The sequence below is a fragment of the Pinus tabuliformis genome, chromosome 6, assembly GCF_031772625.1.
Source record: "Pinus tabuliformis cultivar Carrire ecotype Pingquan chromosome 6, CPIR1, whole genome shotgun sequence".
NCBI lineage: Eukaryota > Viridiplantae > Streptophyta > Pinopsida > Pinales > Pinaceae > Pinus > Pinus tabuliformis.
In genome coordinates, this window is record NC_142292.1 from 671,296,850 (window position 1) to 671,318,654 (window position 21,805).

A 21,805-nucleotide genomic window follows, 5' to 3' on the forward strand; every position below is an offset into this window, starting at 1 on the left:
ACCTTTGACTCCCTTGTGAAAAAATTTGTTGAAAGAGAGAAAGCTTTTGGAAAGAAGACAACCCCTGAATCTTCTGAAGAGGTTGTGTGCCTTGCTCATAAAGAAAAGCATCCTGCCCAAGATTCTTCAAGAGGAAGAGGTGGTCGAAGAGGAAGAGGAAGATATTTCAGAGGCAGGGGGGCAGACACTCTCAAGGAGAAAAGGAAGATTTGCACTGCATACGCTATAAAAGAAATGGATCACATGATGCCTCTACATGCAAGTTACCATGGGACAAAATTGAGCAGCAAAGAAACCAACAGAAAGGTAAAACTGATGATACAGACAAAGGTAAAGCACCTGAATTTGATCACTATGTTGTGGCACAATGTAATATTGGAGTAAATGAAGATTTTTTTAATGCTTCACTTGCTTCTTGGAAAAATGATTGGTTGCTTGATTCAGGAGCAACTTGCCACATGACTCATAGAAAAGATTTTTTTGAAGAATTTACTAACAATGTTGATGGAGCAGTATACTTTGCAGACCAATCAAAAATCAAGCCATCAGGGCTTGGCACAATCAGGCTTAAATTGCATGGTCTTCCAGACTTTCTTCTGCATCATATTCTATATCTCCCACAGCTCAAGAGAAACTTGTTGTCCTTGGTCCACATCCGCCAGCAAGGTCACTCCATTCATATGTTTGATGGCAAGCTTGAGGTAAGAAAAGCATCTGACCACTCACTTGTCATGAGGGGAATAGAAGAAGAAAGGCTTCTCAAGCCACAAGGAACCTCTGCTCGTGCACAACATTTCTCATACAATTCTCATTATGAAGAAGGTACACTTCCATCAAGTTTATTATGGCATGCTAGATTTGGACATTTGAACTATGACAACCTCCGCTTGTTGAAGAAAAATGGTGTTGCTGACTTGCCTACAATTCCTAGGAAACTTAAGAAATGTGATGCTTGCATTATAGGAAGGCATAACAAACAGTCTTTTCATGATTCACATTCAAGAGCACATAGAAAACTTGAACTCATTCATTCAGATTTATGTGGTCCAATGCCTGTTCCTTCTGCAAATGGAAATAAATATATGATGACATTTATTGATGACTACACCAGAATGTGTTGGGTTTATTTATTGAAGAACAAATCTGATGCTTTTCAAACATTCAAGAACTTTCATAAATGGATTGAAAATGATGCACAATCTCATATTGGGTCTATTCGCACTGATAATGGAAAAGAATACACATCAAATGAATTTGAAAACTATCTTCGCCAACATGGGATCAAACATCAAACAATTGTGCCTTATAATCCCCAACAGAATGGTGTAGCTGAAAGAATGAATAGGAAAATCTTAAATATGGTACGATCCATGCTCTTCTTCAAAAATGTAAAGATAATGTTTTGGGTTGATGCTGTTCTATGTGCTGCATATATAAAGAATAGATGTCCATCTAATGCTATTATAAACAAGACTCCATGTGAAATGTGGTATGGACATGTTCCTTCGATAAAGCATCTCAGGGTCTTTGGTTCCACCTATTATGCCTTGATACCAAAGGTACATAGAAACAAACTTGGTGCTAGAAGTCATAAATGTATCTTCCTGGGGTATTCAAACACCTCCAAAGCATACCGTCTCTATGATGAAGTAAATAAAAAGTTTGTTGTATCTAGAGATGTGATTTTTCTTGAATCATCCAAAATTGACAATGTTGTTGAGCGGCAACTTGATCGCTTGGATAGATTCGCAAAAGCAAAATCATTTCAAGAATTTGATAATCAGATTCCACATCTTGAAGGGGGGATTCCTATACTAGATCAACATGTGGAATCTTCTTCTGAAGAACACTCTCCCCTGCATGAAACTCCAACAACTGATGATGCTTTAAGTGATGTGATTGATAGAATTGGGAGACTCAACCTTGATTCAGTCCCAACTCAATCAGCGAAGCAGCCTGGACCATCTGAGAAAGGTCCCCCAAAGTGGCTGACAAAGACACTTGAAAGTGTTCATCTTGATGAGGTTGGAAAGATAGGAACTAGAAATTCAAATCGACAAAATGGAGGTGATGTAGATGACTCTAATTCACCTGTTGATATGGATGTTTCTTATGATTGTGAATTGAACTTGTCTACAGATTTTGAACCAACTTCCTTCAAAGAAGTTGCTTCTCATGATGAATGGAAAGAAGTGATGCAAAAGGAGTATGATGCCCTCATAAAGAATGGCACTTGGAAGCTGGTTGATCCTCCATTAGGAACCAAACCAATTGGCTGCAAGTGGGTCTACAAGGACAAGTATAAAGCTGATGGCTCACTTGACAAGCACAAAGCCAGGCTTGTGGCAAAAGGTTTTGCACAAAAGGAAGGGGTTGATTATGAGGAGACTTTTCCCCCACAGCAAAATGGGCTACCATCCAGACATTCTTTGCCTTAGCAGCTCAGAACGGTTGGAATTCCATCAAATGGATGTAAAAACTGCTTTCTTGAATGGAGATCTAAAAGATAATGTTTTTATGTCCCAACCTGAAGGATTTGCTGTGAAAGGACATGAACATAAAGTATGCAAACTTGTGAAGTCCTTGTATGGCCTCAAACAAGCACCGCGAGCCTGGTATGAAAAACTAACTGAGCATCTTCTGAAACTCAATTTCAAACATTATGATCTTGATGATGCAACTTTATTTGTCAAGAAAGTTGGAAAAATAGTTGTATATCTTGTGGTATATGTACATGATATTTTGATGATAGGGAAAAATGAAAGCTACATTGCATCCATAAAGAAGGAACTGGGGAAAAGTTTTGAAATGACTGATTTGGGCTATGTTCATTACTATCTTGGTATTGAAGTAACCCAACATCCGAAGTCCATATTTCTTTCTCAAAAGAAGTACATTGGAGATCTGTTGAACAGGTTTGGCATGACAGAATGCAATCCTCTTACTACTCCAATGGAACAAAACTTAAAGCTCACATCTATTAAAGGAAAAGAATTTGAGGATGCAACAAAGTATAGACAGCTTGTAGGAAGTCTCAACTACCTAACTACTACCAGACCAGACATTTCATTTGCTGTTGGAATCCTCTCCAAGTTTATGCAAAAGTCTTGTGAGGGACATTGGTCTGCTGCAAAAAGAGTTCTAAGGTACTTGAAGGGAACTCAAGACTTTGGAATCAAGTATGCACAGGTGGACGACTTCAACTTGATTGGATACTCTGATTCAAACTTCAATGGAGACAAAGAAACTGGGGTATCTACTTCGGGATATGCTATGAGTCTTGGATCAGGAGCTGTCTCCTGGAGATCACGCAGATAATCAGTTCCAGCAGATTCCACAACAGAAGAAAAATATGTGGCAGCAACTGAAGCAACAAAAGAAATTGTGTGGCTCAGGAAAATTCTTGAAGATTTGTAGGTAAAACAAGTACAATCAACTCCACTCATGATTGACAATACCTCTGCAATAAAGTTGGCCAAGAACCTAAAGTTCCATGATTGAATGAAGCACATCAATACTAAATATCATCTGATTCGACATCATGTTGAGGCCAAAACAATCCATCTCCGTCATTGTTCCACTAATGAGCAAATTGCAGACATCTTCACCAAAGCGATTGAAAGAGAAAAGCTTGAACAATTCAGAATGATGCTTGGACTCACCAACATCTCTTCAGATTAAGGGGGAGAATGTTGACACCTAATCATCAGGATTGGGTGAATATAATGTAAATAAATAATAAGTAATATGAACAGTCATCGGGAGATGAAGTGAACAGTCTCTCCCTCATGTATATAATAAAGACCAACCTGAAGGAATAATACACGAATCAATTTGTTTTGAGGAGTTACTGCCTGGCCTGACATAATTCATACATTGCCAATGGAGATGGGACCAAAAATGGTTTAGAGGGGGAAATTCATGAATGTTGGGATGACTATATGCCATTAAATTAAGTAGCAGAGTAGGTCGTCCCCTTGCTTTGCCATGAAAAATACCATTAATCATAATTTTGAATGCCATTGAAACAATCACCAAATGTGATGGGAGATCTGTGTCGAGGGATGGCCATCGCTAGATTTTTGTATTCTCTGCATGTGGGGGAGTTAAAATTACATAAGCTACATGCGTCCGTTCAACAGGGATTGCCACGACTTCAATCTGAATGAGCTCACCCTTTTTAATTTGAATGCTAATGACTGATACAAACATTAAGTATATGTGATAAAACATGAGATTATGCTTAGGAGGGGTGAAGGAGGTATCAAGGGATGCTTCTCCACCCTGGTACTCCATTAATATAAGTTTTCCCAGCTTTAAGAAGACAAGCTTGATTGCCTTGATTATCTACCTCTGAGTTCTGATGCTTGAGAACATGGCAGAAGAATTTTTTAATGATAACATCCACTATTCATAAAATTCTCTAGATTAAAAGCTTGAGATGATTTTCTTTTGGCCAGATGCCTTTTTGAAGATGGATCGTAATGAGAGAGTCCCCTGGGATCGTGATATTTGGAAGATTCATATCCTTAGCCAATATCAATCCTAGGATTAGGCCATGCAACTCCACCTCGTTATTAGTCATTAGATCCAGTCCCCAAAAGTATCTAATTACTAGTGTTCTATCAAGATTGAATAAAATGCCCCCTTCTCTCCTTCTTGCCACCTCTTATGACAAAAAAAATTAATTTGGGTTATAAATTGTAAAAGGTTTTAACATCGAATAGAGAGATAGAGAAAGTTCTTATTCCATTAATAGGTACTTTCTAATTCAAGGCATGACGAAGATTTGTAATTCCTTCGATGTTTATATATATATATATATATATATATATTAAGAAATTCAACATTTAATAAAATATTAATAACAAAAATAATTCTATATACTATTTTTGAATATGAGGTGGCATATATTAACATTTTAATCTGCAAAATGTGAATCATAAATATAATATTTCAATTCCAACTATTTATATATTATCTATTATAAGTGAAAATAAAAATATTCTTATAGTTAAAGCATTTTATTAGTGTGTTGATCAAAAGCAACATAGATCTAGCTTAACATCTACAAATAGTTGAGAGGAATCAAATCTCTAGAGTTGCAAACCTTTCCTCAAGTTTTGCACTCATAAAAATTTTGCATCTCAAGATATTTCATCCTTCTCGAGGCTTGGTGGATTAAGAGTTAAGATGGATATATGTCGATTATTTACAACTACATTTTGGTTATTTGATAATAAATAAAATGTAAATAAAATATATGGATATATGTTGCTTATTTACAACTACATTTTGGCTATTTAATAATAAGTAAAATGTAAATAAAATATGTTGAAAATATTTCTCCCGATCGGGATGCGAGCCAACAAATTACCACATTAAGTTGGGATTAATGGTTAGTACTGCAAGGTACAGAGCCACTGCCCCCACACGCTCGAGGCGATGGGTGCAGTGGCCCTTTGCATGATGTCAATCACTGCATATAGGAAAGGTGGCAATGGGAGGAAGGGGAATGTTGGAGTTTGTAATTCTCTCGGCGAGAAGTTTGGTGAGTATCAGAGTGATTGTGGGCAAGGAGACTAGAGCAGTAGGTTGGTTCTGTGGTGCCACGAGCAACAATAACTCCATCAGCTACATGCGAAGGATTATAGGTATGTTATCAACCATCTCTCTTATCTCATTATGCTGCCCTGTTTCGGGTTTCATTTGAGGGAGAGGGCAGGAATCTTGGGGATGGATCGTATGGTTGTGGGGGGCTGGGGGCGTAGGCTGGTGGCGTGTGTTTGCTTTTGCTTTTGTCTTTGGCACCCGATAGGAACCCTCTCCATCTCGCTCTGCTTCAAGATTCTCCTCTCCCGTATGGGAATTTGGATGGCTCTGGGCAGGGGGCATAGTGTTGAAGCATGCAGGTGTATTGTTGGAGAAGCTGGGGGGTTGGGCTATGGGGATGTCTGCAAGTTCACCCGCACTACGAGAGGAAACCTCTATAACACAACCATGTGCAACTAGAGGGGGGTTTGCAAAAGCCTGGGAATGGGGGAGAAGGAGGAGAATTATTGCGGGTGGAAAACCTGGCAGGGAATTGAGATTGGCTATGGCAGGAGGGATGATGATGGCAGAGTTATGGGGCTCAGGGATGGGTGGATACCTATGTTGGGTCCTCTTTTTTCTAACTGGGTGGAGAAGAATGGGCATGCAAGCTAGGTTAGGCCGTTGACCCGTAGGTAGTTGCACCTCTTTACCTAGGACGTGGGAGACATTGCATGCTGGACAGCTGCTAAGGGGGGTGTCTTTTGCGAAATGCAACCTCTGGTGCAGGTCATGGGTTGGCCCCTTCTGTGGAACCCGCCTGCAACCATGAGGAGCATTGTATTGCAATTAATAGAGGGGGGTTGGAAGTTGGCGGTATGGAGCAACATAACCCTACCACCTGTGTGCATGCACCTTGTTATAATACTTTGACATTTAATTAGGTTGTAGTTTGCCTCACTGTACAAGACTAGGCCACATAGACCATGGCATGACCTGCAAAAATCCGAGGTTGTAGTAAGAAACCTCGCGCGACAAGGAAAGACACGGAACCAGGGCCATCAGGTGGTCGACGAGGTCGGAAGTTTGTTGAATGGTTAATTAGCGAAGCAACAGTCACTTACCAAGAGGGAACCAATGAAGAAATCTGAAATTTGTTAGAAGAATGGGAAGCATAAGTGAAGTAGGAGAGTGAGACATATATGGAATTTGAGGACTGGAGAGTCCTCGTCCCGGACCCTGGAAATAGAAGAGGCAGAATCACCTAATTCAAGTAGACCCTCTACCTATATTGGCTGATGAAAAACCTGTTGGGAAAGGCAATGGAGCAAATCTCGGTAAGCATGGCAGTTACAGTTCAAGGAATGCCGAATTACAGGCAAGAATTTCAGAAGGTGCAGTTTCAACCACAGAAACAGGATGTCCGCCTTGGCCGAAATGAGCGGCACTTGCCATGTATCTTGGTCCAGACAGCGCTGCTTGGTACGAATGCCAAAGATCCATCACTGGTGGAATCAACATCAACTAAACAACATGAATAACATGCCTACTTTCTAATAGTTTTGTTTTTATATGCAGATAGCTTTTAAATTTGCCTATGCAATTATATATGTATATAGAACTCTAGAGTACAGAAGTGGATAAGAATCTGAAACTTATATTGCTTGGATAAAGAAACTTCATTTTTTTTACTATTGGATGGCATATAATGCGGGTAGGTGGCCAACAAACTTGGTTTCCCATTGGGCAAGTTGAGGCCACTTAGCCAGTTCTATGTGGTGTAAATTTACTCTATAATTAATGAAAAAGGAGGATCTACCAAGCTTAACAAAAAAAAAATATGTTGAAAATATTTATAAATTATGATATAGTTTAAATCCAAAAATTTTAATATAATTATGATGAATACTCAAAATTTATACATTCAAATAATAGATATTTCTCTCTTCAAAGATTTTACTATATAAATCTTATTGTCTTTATCTTTGATTTGTGTGAGTTATTTTTATATAATATTTGTTCTTGTTATTGTCAATTTCAATAAAGATTAATTCAAAAATTAGAATTGAAAATTAACCAAAAATCAAAATAGTTACTACTCTGGTTTCAGGGGATATATATATAATGAAGGTAGTTAGAGCTTTGTTGACAACAAAAACATATCTTTCAAAGGTGTGATGTGTCATTGCAAGCTATTATTATATTGATGTTTCCGATGTATAATGCGGAGTCAACACATATATTTTGATCTTGACACTTATGATTACATGTGGTTTTTGCATACAAGTGATTTAGGACAACAAGTTTCATGAGGTTGATCTTTCTTTCAGACATTACAATTTTTTTTTTTCTTTTTTGGGCTGTGGTTCACGGACACCTTGGTCAACGAGTGGCCACTACATCCACAGAAAAATCTGGGCTAATCGACCCCGAAGGGAATCTAGCCCCGCGACCTACTAGCAAGGCCTAGCCCTAAGGGCTTCGGGCAGAATGGACCCTGTGACCTCCCGAACGACGAGGCATTGATTTTGACCAACTGAGCTAACCCTTGGGGCTACAATTTTTTTCTTCTATGTAACTAAGCATCTTACTTTCCAGTCTGTAGGTAAGGGTAATACATTCTTTAGGGTTCAAAGATGTACAACAAGAAGACTCAAAACCATTACAACAATATACTCAATATGAGTTCAACATATCACTTGAGAAAATATCACTTCGATAGAAAAATAACAATTATTCCTCACAACTACCCAAAATAAACCCAATTAACAAACATTACAACTCTACTTACATATCTTTGATATAACAATCACTATACATTTTCATTAAAAATATATTCCTATAATAAATATAATATTATATTAAACCACCCACCATAATATAATTTTCTAAAAACATATTTGTCACAACTTTAAAAAATACAAATTTGACACCACTTTAAAAAATAATACCTTTATATTATAACAACATAATTAAATGTAAACTTCACGTTATTGAAGAGTCCAAGATGAAGTAGTTTATATAAAACATTGTGATTCACCCTTAACAAACCTAAATACATTTATGACAAAAGAGCAAACCATGAAAAATCATTTAAAAAACACTATGCATCTTTTTACCCTCTCATACTTTTCTTAAAAAACACTATACATCTTTTTACCCTCTCATATTTTTCTCCAACTATCAAGGTTCTCAAGATGATGGAGGTGGTGGATCATTGTTACTCTTGATTGAGAGCAAATGGAAAAGTTGATAAAAATAGAGAACATGTCTACTACATGATAATATCAAGGAAATTGATTAATTATTAAGGATATTGAAAATTATCAATTTTAAAGGAAAATGTATACCATCATAAATGTAAATTTGGGTAAGTTTGATTTAATTTTTGGTAAATTAGTTTAAGTAAAAAATAATATAAATTTATGAGAAAAATTTAAATTTTGAATTTTATGGTTTACATAATATTTTATCACACACTAAATTGCCACTAAACTACATATGTATTATCAAACTTTGAATTTTATGGTTTACTTAATATTTTATAACACAACTAAATTGCCACTAAACTACATATGTATTATCAATCTTATGTTATTCTTTTAATAAATAATAAATAATATATTATATTAATTTATATATACATATATTTAAAAAGTGTGTAGTTTTTTTTTTAAGTTTCGCAAGACTACATCTTCATCATGTTTAATATATCACTTCAATTGAGGTGAGGAATTGAACCAATGACTTCACATCAAGGAGTGCCTTAACAGAACACCCAATCACCATCTATCCAAGACCCCATGGACTAAAAAACAATATTATATAGTTGCATGAAAAATGGAAGAACAGAAGAATGGAAGAACTTGAAATTCCTTTGCATTATAGAATTGTTGTCCATAGGCTTATGAAGAAGTGAAAGTCAAAATTAGAACTTCAGCAGGCATTTCAGAAAGTTTTAGAAGTGACACCGGAGTCAAGCAAGGTTACCCTTTATCCCCTACTCTTTTTGGTTTATATATTGATAAATTGGAAGAGTGACTAAATCTGCAAGGTGGGGATGGTGTTCGGTTGGGGGAGTTTGTGATAAAACTTCTTTTATATGTTGATGACCTTGTATTGATTGTTAAATCGGTCGAGAGATTGCAAATGCACTTATATGCCCTTGAGCATTTTTGTAAAATAGTGGGGATGCAAGTCAATACCAGCAAGACCCAAAATAATGATTTTCTCAAATAAAAAGAAGCAGAGCCAGCATATGTTCTTCTTTCAAGGCAACATTATTGAAGAAGTAAATTAAAACAAGTACCTCAGGATTGATTTCAACAACAAGCTTAATTGGGCGCATTGTAGAATGAAGAGAATTTTAGGAGGGTGGAAAGCATTATATGCTCTGCAAAACAGATGTAGAGAAGCAAAGTTATGGGATTGGAAAACAATTAAAGTGCTTTTTGGGCTCCTAGTTTGTCTAGTGATATTATATGGGTGTGAATTGTGGGCTAGCAACATCCCTGTCTCAAAAGGGAAGAAAGTTGAGAAAATCCAAAAACGCTTGACCATGAGCAAGTTTAAACTAAAAAGTTCAGTTTCTTATGAGATAACGCTAAGTGAAATAGAAGCAACTTCTATTGAAGCAATTGCTATGGTGCATCTCATAAGGTATCTACAAAGAATTAAGCAAATAGGAGAAGGTAGATGGCCTAAAGTTATCTTCAATGAAGGAATGAGTGAAAGAAAGAAATCATGGATGAGACAAAACAACAAATGGTTGCAAAAATGGAATATTTACCTCAATGCATGTCCCACAAATAGCAAGGATTTAAGGAGTTTTGTTATGGAGAAGTTTCGTAAGTGTATATGGGGAAAAGAGTTGGATAGAAAGAAGTACTACTTTGTTCAATAATTCAACCCCACTTGTGATCTCCAACAAAAAGAGTACATTTGAGCTAGAACTAACTCACATAAACTACGGTGCGAAACAGGTCGGTGGAAAAGACCTAAAGAAGCTGGGGAAGAATGAGTGTGTACTTTTTTCACTTATGGGGCAGTGGAATTGGAAAAACATTTCATTTTGGAATGTGATGCTTTCAGAGACATTAAAAAAAGTTACAACAATACGTTAACATCGATTCCTTGACATTGTCTTTTCAGTGAGGAGACTATTAGAAGGTTGGGTCAACTCATCATTAATTTGGATAATAAGAGGATTGAATTACAAAAGACAAAAAATATGGAAGCTAGTGGTCCCATTGGCTATATCTAATCTCGTAGACGTTAAAATTTCATTTCATTTCATTTACATGAAACAATCTTTCTCATTGGCATGAATGATACAATTTCAAGCAAGATTTGATATTTTGTTGTTAAAAATACATTTTTGAATACATAAATAGATTCAACACCCTAAAACTCAAATTTTTAAAAATCTTAATTAAAATTAACTAAGAAAAAATGCCAAAAAAACCATTTCATCTATTAAATAAACTATTATTTTAAAAATAATAAATTATAATAATTAAACCAAATTACAACATAAAATTCATTGATACTTTTGAGTAAAAAAACCCTAAATGAATTATTTTAGAAATCATAAATGCAGAAAATAAATATATGAAATGACTATGGATCCATTTCGAAAAGGCTAAAGGAAGTGTGGGAGGAAAGGGTATGCATTTTTTGTTCTTCCCGAAAAGTGGAAACAGAAAAACATTTCTAGCTAGCTCTGGGGATAATCTATTTACCGAGGGGTTTGTCGAGACGCTGGAAGCGTTTATTGTAAAACTTTCACAGAAAAAAGACCAAATACATCAGAAAAAGCGCCAAATCCCTAAAAATACAATTATTGTAAAACTTTCACAGAAAAAAAACCAAATACATCAGAAAAAGCAGCGAATCCCTGAAAATACAATCTGTCCCATAAGCTATCTTTTAACCGGTTAGACATTAAAATAATTTCTTCATCCTCACCACATTATGAATTTGTAATTGTTAACCCTGCTTAGTTACCGTATCTCAAACAGAAGATGACAGACACCCATTAATTCCATTCTTTCTCCCTACGTCCGTGTTCGGTTGATTAGATCTATGGGAGGCTTGAATGCTAACAATTCAAATTCCTAGTTATGGGATGCTATGGCTTCTTCATACTCAGGATCCAGTCGTCCTAAATACTTTCATTTCAACCCCAACACATTTCTGACTGCATCTTCCATCTCCTTGTTCCTCATGTGCTGTATGCTTCTCGTCTTCCTATTTCTCTCTCTTTCCTCTCTTTATGGATCCTTCCCATTTCTCAATCAAGTGCCAGAGGGCACCCAATTCATCAGACCGGTTCATGGCAGCAACAGAGATAAGCCCAAGTCCAAATCATGCACTGGGTTGCCTTTAAACCTCTGTAAATACCAAGAGGGCAGCTGGATTTATGACGGCGCGAAAAAACCTCTTTACAATGAACAGTGCCCTTTTCAGAGGAATGCTTGGAACTGTATAAAAAACTCCAGACCCAATATGGACAAAATCTCTGGTTGGAAATGGGTTCCTAAACGCTGTGAATTGCCTCAAATCAATCCACATCTGTTTCTGAAATCTGTTAGGAATATGAACATTGGGTTCGTTGGAGATTCATTGAATGAGAATTTGTTGGTATCCTTTCTGTGCATTCTCCGAACAGCTGACGAGGGAGCACGGAAATGGAAAAGGAAGGGTGCCTGGAAGGGAGCCTATTTTCCAAAGTTCAATGTCACTGTTGGGTATCATCGAGCCGTTCTCCTTGCCAAATATGAGTAAGTCCATTTTCTCTCTTCTTGTATCATGTTTTCAAAGAGTTGGTTCTGGAAGGCCTTACTGGTTTGGTCACGAAAGAAATTAATTTCTAAGGACAAGTCATTAATCTATTTAGCTTTTACATACTCTATGTAGAGGAGAAAATATATTAATCTTTTGGACTATACAAGTAAGATAGTTTGATCGTTGTATTTAGGTCCTATAATCTGCGATCTCCGCTGTTAAATTCACCTAGATCACTGAGCTTCTGAGTTCCTAGAAGATGCACAAGATAGTGTCATGAAGTTATTAACATTTTGAAATAGCATCTAGTAATTTCAAAGAGATCTTTTACATTGATTTATTTGAGCTGGGAAAATCCAGGGCTCAAACATAACTCCATGCTTATCGGAAGCCTCGTTCTCATCATGGCTGGGGCCGTCCACACCATCCACTTATGTACAGCAATATACACCTAGTTATCCGTTTCAACAGAACTGTTCAATGACATTGATCAAAGACTGCTAGAACAGAGTAGTGGTTATTCTTATTGTGATTCAAGCTTGACTACAGGATATACGAGCTAGATCTCATATTCATTTTTATAAAATGAATTGTATCCTTTACCTTTCCAGAATATACAGTAGAGCACAGAGATACAAAACTTTTAGAGAGCTTTTGCGAAATTGGTAGTTTCCCTAATTGGCATCCAATCCAACCAGAGTAGGTTTGATAAGAGTATCAAAAAGCTACATGACGTCAGAGATATTAAGACCAACTTCACTCGTCTCCATTTTGAGGTTAATATTGATTCATTAAAATTTAAAAATCGCACTTTGTTATCACACAAACTTGCACTTTTTGAGATAAACTCTAAAAGCTCAAGTGCAATCCGAGTGAAACTCAAGAGGGGGTCACTATCACCACACAACCCTCTTCTCAGTTCAGGCTGGGTCTCCTCCAACTAAAGTGGGGCTTCCCTAGGTTAAGATTGCAAGGATTTAAGGCAATGAATTCCAAGATGTTATGAAGAGTAAATCAGCGGAACGTTTTGATAAAACTTTAGGGTATTAAGGTTTGATGGGAGGATTAGAGACTAATGTCTTTTCATTATGTGCATAGGGTCAACTAGGTCTTGCTTGAGAATGTATGAATGGATTAAGGGTGATGACTAGGGTTGTCCACTGCTAACCCTAGTAAGTCCTCCTGTTGCTTCTTACAAGCTCTGAAATAACTTCAGGGTAATTTGCTTCACTAGAACACTTTCTAGGGTTTACGAGATAATATCTATCTAAGAACAATATAAAGATAATGCACCCTCACCACTAGATAAGTACATTTGTAGTTGATATATCCAACAAATAAATCCAAAAGACTTAGAGAGACTACTTACTCAGGAAATTGTCGATCATACATGAACCCTAGCTATGAAAATCAAAGAAGTTGCAAAAATCATCCACAATGAGGCACATTAGCATTCTATCCATAGGACCAGATTCATTACAAAAGTGCTCCAACAAGATTTAAGCGATTTTAGAATTTGCTAAAGGATTTCTTGCCTAATCCAACCACGAGAAAATAATGAGAAAGTGCATCTCTATTTATATGAGATGCTCAACTTCCTTTACATAAAAGTATTGATTTTTTAGCTAAAATCCACAAATCCAGTCTATGAAGAGGCAAAGGCCCTCTTCTTTAATTATTTAATTTAAAATATGAAAAAGGGTTGTTTAAGCCACATGTACAATGGTCTAAAAACATAAGCTCCCAATGAGTAAGACATCTCCTCAAATGAGGGAAAAATGAACTTTGAAGGAACTACATTGGCCTCCAAATGCTCTCCAAGTGTGGGCATTGTTGATTTTTCAAGTGAAATAGATAGAAGCACTAATTTCTAAAATAATATTAATTACATCGAATGATGTAGCTCTTCTTTTAACAATTCCAGTTTATCATTAAGCAATTATGCTTTAGAAATTCAACCATAAAAGCACAAGGACAATAAATATCACAATGCACAAAGAGAACATAATATTTACTTTGGGAAAACCCACTTGGGGGAAAAACTCATCAACCTTTTCCTTAGAAAAATTCTTCAGTGACTAATGGAACTAATTAACTATGTGGTCAAACTGACCAACAAGACTATGGTCAAACATGTTCAATCAACCCTCTTGTCAAGTCAAACTTCTGCCCTTCAACAATGGCCATCTTTGATCTGTGTAGGTTGAATTTAGACCTCCCATAATATGCCTAGAAACTCGGCCCTGCTGCCCAAAATTTCAGCCCTGTTGGCCATAAAATGCTGCCCATAAATTACACTATTGCCCAGAAAGTCACACGTGCGAAGTCAAGAGAGAGAGAGATAAATGCTAGCGATGAATTCGTCCTTCTTATTCTTTTTTGTCGTTCTTCTCCTTCATTTTGATGCCTAAGAATTGTCTTTTCTTGTGAGAAGTTGAATGGTGCCTTGAGGAGGAGGTTGAATGCTCTTTATATAGTGATTTGCTTGTTCGCATGGGTGTGTCTCTTCATTGGGGCTGACTTGACTTGAGGGGGGGCTAACTCGACAAGTTTGGAGCCAAAAATTCAAAATTCAAAATTCTCTTTTAAATCCGACATGAAGAACATGTCTTATAACAATTATTTCAAGGGCTAAACAATGAAAATGACATGAAGAACATGTCTTACAAATTCATTATACATTACAAGGGCTAAAATATAAATTATGAAGACTGACCATAGCTACAAAATTCAACACTCTCTCTTAGCTAGGGAGGTATTCATAATGACTAGACAAATGTTCTTTTGTTGACAAATTTCTCTAAGGTAAGGTTATAAGAAATCATCATCAATTACCATAATTGGTTCAACAAATGTGACACATGGTAAATCAGTAGCATCAATCAATTACCATAATCTGGTCAAACAACTTTGACACATGGTAAGTCAACAACATCAACAAGTTACCATAATTTGGGTTAGTACCTTAGACCTATGGTATATCCTCACCATAATTCATGTCGGTACTTCAGAGTCTAGACACATGGTACATCTTCTAGCATCAACTAATGACCATAATTTGGGTCGATACTTGAGACATGGTATCTAGACTAGTCTTGGTTCACCATCATTCGGGTCAATATCTTTGACACATGATGAATCTCCAAAGGCCACACTCTAACTGAGTAATTCGGGGCTTGATGCTAAATGAACCTGATGCTCTAGGACCATTCTTCCTCATTCGGGTCAACATACTAGACACAAGAAGAATGACTATCCTCTGTCGGACCATTCTCCCTAATTCAGGTCAATATACTTGACACAGGGAGAATGTCAGTCCATGATGCTATCTCATCAACACTCCCTCTCACTAAGAGAGGCATTCTCAACAAGTCCAAGCTTGTCCTTGAAGTATACAAACTTCGCTTTGGATAGAGGCTTTGTAAGAATATAAACTATCTTCTCATCAGTAGAGACATACTAGAGCTTCACTGCTCCCTTCTGCACCATGTCATGAATGAAGTGGTACTTGATCTCGATGTGCTTCGACCTGTCATGGAAAACTGGATTCTCTGTCAGCTTCACACAACTTTGATTATCACAATATATCACGGTCGATTCAAGCACATGATCAAATAGTCTTGTGAGTAACTTTGTTAATTTTAGGTATGTTCTATGCTGAGAGCAAATTTACTTCAATTTTCCATATTAGCTTAATATCAATTCCAGATTAGCAATCACATTTAGCATGATAGTAAAATGCAGATAGAACATAAACGTAAATCGCAAAAGACAAGCCAAGACAAGAGGACACAAGATGTGGCGCCAGCCAGGGACAAACCCCAATGTGGGGAAACCCTTGATCAATTCTTCTTATGTTCTTCAATAGTTCAGCAGAGAGAGAGATAGTACATATACATCAAAAGTCAACATTTTGACTTGTCAAAATAAGAGCAGAGATCTTCTCCAAGAAGATGACACAGGAGATAGCAGATCTAAACACGTGATTCCATCACCATGCTGTACCCATCACTGTGCTACACCATGCTACACTATACTGCACCATTCATGCTGCACTTTCATTACACTATGCTGCACCTGGCTAGCTGACTAATCCTCAATGCAATGATACCAATCCATGGCAATAGTTCTGTCCATATCATATTGCAACAACATCATACAGCCTTCTACTGGTCAGTAGTATGACAACTCCCTAGTTCAACAAAGAGAGAGATAGTACATATACATCAGAAGTCAACATTTTGACTTGTCAAAATAAGAGCAGAGATCTTCTCCAAGAAGATGACACATGAGGTAGCAGATCTAAACATAGGTGATTCCATGACTGTGCTGCACCATGCTACACTATACTGCACCATTCATGCTGCACTTTCATTACACTATGCTGCACCTGGCTAGCTGACTAATCCTCAATCCAATGATACCAATCCATGACAATAGTTCTGTCCATATCATATTGCAGCAGCATCATACAGCCTTCTACTGGTTAGTAGTATGACAACTCCATGATTTGAACCTTCAAAATACCCATACGAAATATTGACTGTGGTGTTATGGCCTGCGGCCTAACACACAGTTTTCCTGTAGCAGCTTATACTCTGTTGCTCACAAGGAAGCCTGCACCTTCATACATGATCAACTCATCAATCTGGTTTCTAACAATGATGGAGCTCCAGCAAGGTCACTGAACATAGACCCAACAAACATCAAATGCTGCTCCAAAAAGCATATATCAGTTCACTGTTTTAGGGCTCTTTGTTTGCTGCATTGCTGGACTGGTTAGGGCACTCTAACAGCAGTCCTGACAGCCTTCAAAATGTGGCCAGAATAGCCCTCCTCAACTGCGGCTGCCTTTCTAAGAGGGGAGGAAAGCCTTGGCTGCAATGCTGGGCTGTTCCAACCCCATTCCACCCTTCAGCCTCCTCTTATCCACTGCGGCTTGCTACAACAAGCTGTCCCTTAACTGCGACAACCCTTCTAAGGGCTATTCCTTCACCCAACCACCCTAAAACAATCCCCCTGCCTCTCAGCCTCCAAGATATGGGCTGCGGTCCTCTTCAACAACTCCTTGGCCTCCTGAAATAGCCTCCTAACTCTTCGCTGTTCTCTTCTTGGCTTGCTGCGGCTAGGCAGAGAAGTTTGAACTCTTTCCTTGTATTTGTTGCCCCAAAATGGATCCTAACTTGCTCAGAAAATACCCTAAGAAACTCGGCCTTCCTGCAAGGTTTACTTGGCATCCAAACAGTCACAAAGAGACCCAAACACAACCTCTTCTCCTTCGCTGGAATCAGCCCTAACCTGCGGCCCTAAAACATAAGTGGTCTCCTCCTCCTTGTGCCTCCATGACAGCGTTAGGAGTCTTCTTCATTAGGGCTTCTTTATTGACTGCATTTGGAGGCTTCTTCATTACTGTTAGGGCAGCGTAGAGGATTCTTCATTAGGGCAATGTTAGAGCTTCATTAGGACAACGTTAAGGAGCTAGGGCATCTCCTTTAGGGCAGCGTATACTCTTGGTGACTTCTCCTTCCACCAAAACCCAAACGAGTGGAGAGGAAGAGATCACAAGAGTGTGTGTGTATCTCAAATGACTTGCAAACCTCTTCTATTTATGGTGCAACGATGAGGATAAGTGGGGGTAATTTGGTTGCTGGCCGACCTTGACGAATTGTCACATAACACAATTAAATTCATATCTCCATGAATACATGTCGGAATCGGATGATCTTTAGATCAATCCTGCACCTCTCAACGAGAGGAATCCAAGAAAAATATCAGCTGCCATGAATAAGTAGACCCACATGGAGTTTGGTCCTAGTTACCAGTTTTAACAAACTTCTGAAGCCACACTTCTTCAAAACTCCCTAAATTGGCTACAATATATTCTGCCTCGATAGTGTTGATTGCAACAAAATGTCTGCTTCCTGCTCATCCATGAAATCATAACGGCTCCCAAACTAAAGCAACCTTCGGATGTACTCTTTCTATCTTCAACAATCCTTGCCCAATCTGCATCTGTATAATCCTACAACTGTATATCACTGTTTGAGACATATCTTAAACCATAATCAACTGTACCACACAAATATTTCAATATATGCTTTGCTCCAATCCAATGATCATGTCTTGGTTCCACTTGGAACTGGCTTAGAGTGTTTATAGCAAAGCAAATGTTCGGTTTGGTATTAACCAAATACATCAATTAGCTAATTAGCTTCCGGTACATGGATGGATCTACCAAATCTTACTTAGAGTTTCTCAACTTTCTTAGATTTGTCACCATTGGAGTTGCCATCGATTTACAGTTGATCATCTCAATATTTTTTTTTGTTTTTGTTTCTGGATCTTGATAATATATTTTCCTTGACCAAGGAAGATTTCACCAGGCTTCTACCAAACTTCTAGACCCAAATAGTAGTGCTTTAAACCAGTGTTGATAATATCGGTATCGGGAAAATATCGGCGAGGCTCCAGAAAATATCTTATCGGCAATATCGGCGAAAATATCGGCAAAATATCGGCAAATATCGGCAAGCATAAAAAATGCATAATATATTCATTTTTTAAAGATTTACAAACATATAAAGCAATAACAACATGAAATAAACACATTGGCACATAAATATGAAGAAAACACTGATATATATGATGTCAAATAGAAATGATACATCAAAGGCGATACCAAATCCTGCTGATCCCTGATAATTGTCCATTCAAGGACTCAAATGTGGAGAACCAATACAAAATAACATCACATATATAAAAGTATCTCATCATCATGAGTTATATGTAGCATAACAAATAAAACTAGCAGCTATCTATCTGAAATCACTGCCCTCTCCCCCTTTTACGGGAAAACATGATGGGCTGTTTGCCAGGCCTGCCCCTAGTAGTAGGAGGCCCTGACCCTGCCTCTGCACCTAATGTCAAATAATGAGTGCTAGGTATGGGGCTATGCTCTCCTATATCTATAGCAGATGGTGTTGATGCTGATGCTCCCGCAGTGTCCTCCTCCTCCTCCTCCTCCTCCTCCTCTGAGCGCTGCTGCTCCTCTGACTCCGAGTCCTCCTCTTGTTGCCCCTGCTCTAATGGATCATCTGCCACTGGCTCTAACCATGAAGGTGACTCCTCCAAGAGGGGCTCCTCAGACTCCACCCTCCACAGAGACAATACATCAATATTGTCTAAGCTAAGTCACATGACACGAGGACACGAGACACGGAGGACACATAAATATGAGTATTCAATACGAAACACAACGACCTGGAAACAAGACACAGGGGACACGTTTTATATATATATATATATATATATATATATATACCGAAATATAGTTTTTTATCCATATTAAATTGCAGGTTGCAGCTTATCTAATCAAATTAAAATATAATTACTTCTCAAAGTTCATAGTTCACTTTAAAAAAATAAATAGAATCAAAATTTACTATTTAGAAATTAGAATGTGAATATTCAATGTTCATTGTTCATGTACAACTTACAAGCACATAAGAAAATAACTAAAGTCTAATCCTATTGATTTCCTCTGCCCCTCTTGCGAGAAAATGCCACAGTTTTCCCTTTCCCTCTAGATGTAGATGCTGGTGCTGGTGGAGTTGGCAGTGGAGTTTGCTATGCTCTAGAAGCTGAAGAATTAGAAGTAGGAGCTATAGGAGGTAGACCACGTCCTCTACTGGTGGCAGGGGTAGCCCGGGCAGGTGGTGTCACCTGGAAACATTACAATCTCCCAATCCTGAAATCCTAAAAAACTGATAAGTCTGCTGCATTTTGAATGAAATCTAAAATTCTACTTTCTCCATATGAAATCCAATGAGGCCGGAACCACTCTCAAACATCCTGAGTCATTTCATGGTAATGTTAAAAATTTAAGTAAAAGGATGAAAATGAAGATTAAGGAGAATGTCACTTTTACTTTAAGAATTTAACATTACCATGAATAGCATATCAATACTAGGGCCTAGAACGCTCAAACCCTCCTTGGCAGCAACCACATAGCTCTCCCCTTCCTTCTCCAGCAATCAGAAATGAAAATGATATGAAAAAAAACCAAAATCAGATTTTTATAGGCCATGCAGAAATTTTTTACAGTCACCGGGTGATATTTTTGATCGTCGCGCGATATTTTCCGAAATATCGGCGATATTTCGGAAATCGCGCGATATTTTCAAAAGCCGAAAATATCGCGATATTTTGTCGGCGATATATCGGCTCGCCGAAAATATCGCGATATTTCCGAATATCGCCGATATCTCGGCGATATTATCAACATTGCTTTAAACCAATATCCTTCATATCGAATTCAGAGGCCAACTCCCTCTTACACTGAATAACGAGATGCTCCATACCTGTTGGAAATAAGTCATCAACATATAATGATAAAATGATAGGTTCATTCTTCTCAACCTTGATTACATGTTTGGATCAACATCTCTTTTGGAGAAACCAAGTCTTGTTGGGTAGATGCCAATTCAAGAGTACTAGGCTCTAGGTGCTTGCTTAAGTCCATACAAGGCTTTCTTCAATATGAAAACATGAGACTCTCTTCCATGAACCTCAAAACCTTGAGGTTGTTCTATGTACACTTCTTCCTCAATCACACCATTGAGGAAAGCAATCTTTACATCCATCTGATGTAAATTCCAACCCATAGAAGAAGCAATGGAAATAATAGATCTAATGTTAGTGTACCTAGCAACCGGAGCAAAGGTCTCATCGTAGTCCTTTCCTCCTTTTGGGAGAACCCTCTAGCCACAAATCTCGCCTTGTATTTGTCAATACTTCCATCCATTGCATGCTTGATCTTGTATACCCATTTGGAAGTTACCACTGACTTCCCTTTAGGTCTTGGCACAATCTCCTATATATCATTCTTCATAATCAATTGGTATTCTTCCAACTTTGCATCCTTCCAAATTTGCTGGCTAGCTGCTTCTTCAAAGGTGGAAGGTTCGTAATCAATGAGATTAGTCATTAATGTTGCATATCCAAAATACCTCTTTGGTCTCTTGTTTTCTTTGAAGGTGCCACGTGGTGTTGCATGTCCTTCTGCTTCCTGCAAAGTGGATCTAAGCTAGGTTGGTCTTTTCCTGATTTTAGGAACAACAACTAGGTCGACTGGATTGCTAAGCCCTTCTGGCTCTTCTTGATGATCTATGGGATGTTCTGAAGAATTGGATGGACTTGAACCTTCTTCCTTGGGAGCTTCATGTTCTTCGTCCTCATCAGAGTCCATAGGAACTTCTTTAGATTTCCAATAGGAAACATTCTCATCAAAGGTCACATCCCTGCTGACTTCAACCTATTTTTTTCTTGGAACATAAATTCTATAGGCCTTTGATGACTCACTATATCCAACGAATATTCCTTTCTTTCCTGAAGGCTCTAGCTTCTTTCTTTTATCTTTAGGTACAGGACAACCAAATATTCTTAAATGTCCAACCTATGGTTTCTGTTTGGTGAATGCTTCTTCAGG

General features: G+C 37.8%; 1 protein-coding gene across 1 annotated transcript in view; it reads left to right on the forward strand.

Moving 5' to 3' along the window:
• Positions 1-11,491: 11,491 nt before the first annotated feature.
• The window catches only part of TBL12 (trichome birefringence-like protein (DUF828)), a 113,345-nt gene continuing 103,031 nt past the window's right edge, over positions 11,492-21,805 (forward strand). The window contains exon 1 of the mRNA XM_089420693.1: positions 11,492-12,314. Within this exon, the coding sequence (XP_089276819.1) occupies positions 11,665-12,314 (650 nt within the window). The 5' untranslated portion in view covers positions 11,492-11,664. The remainder of the gene's footprint in view (positions 12,315-21,805) is intronic.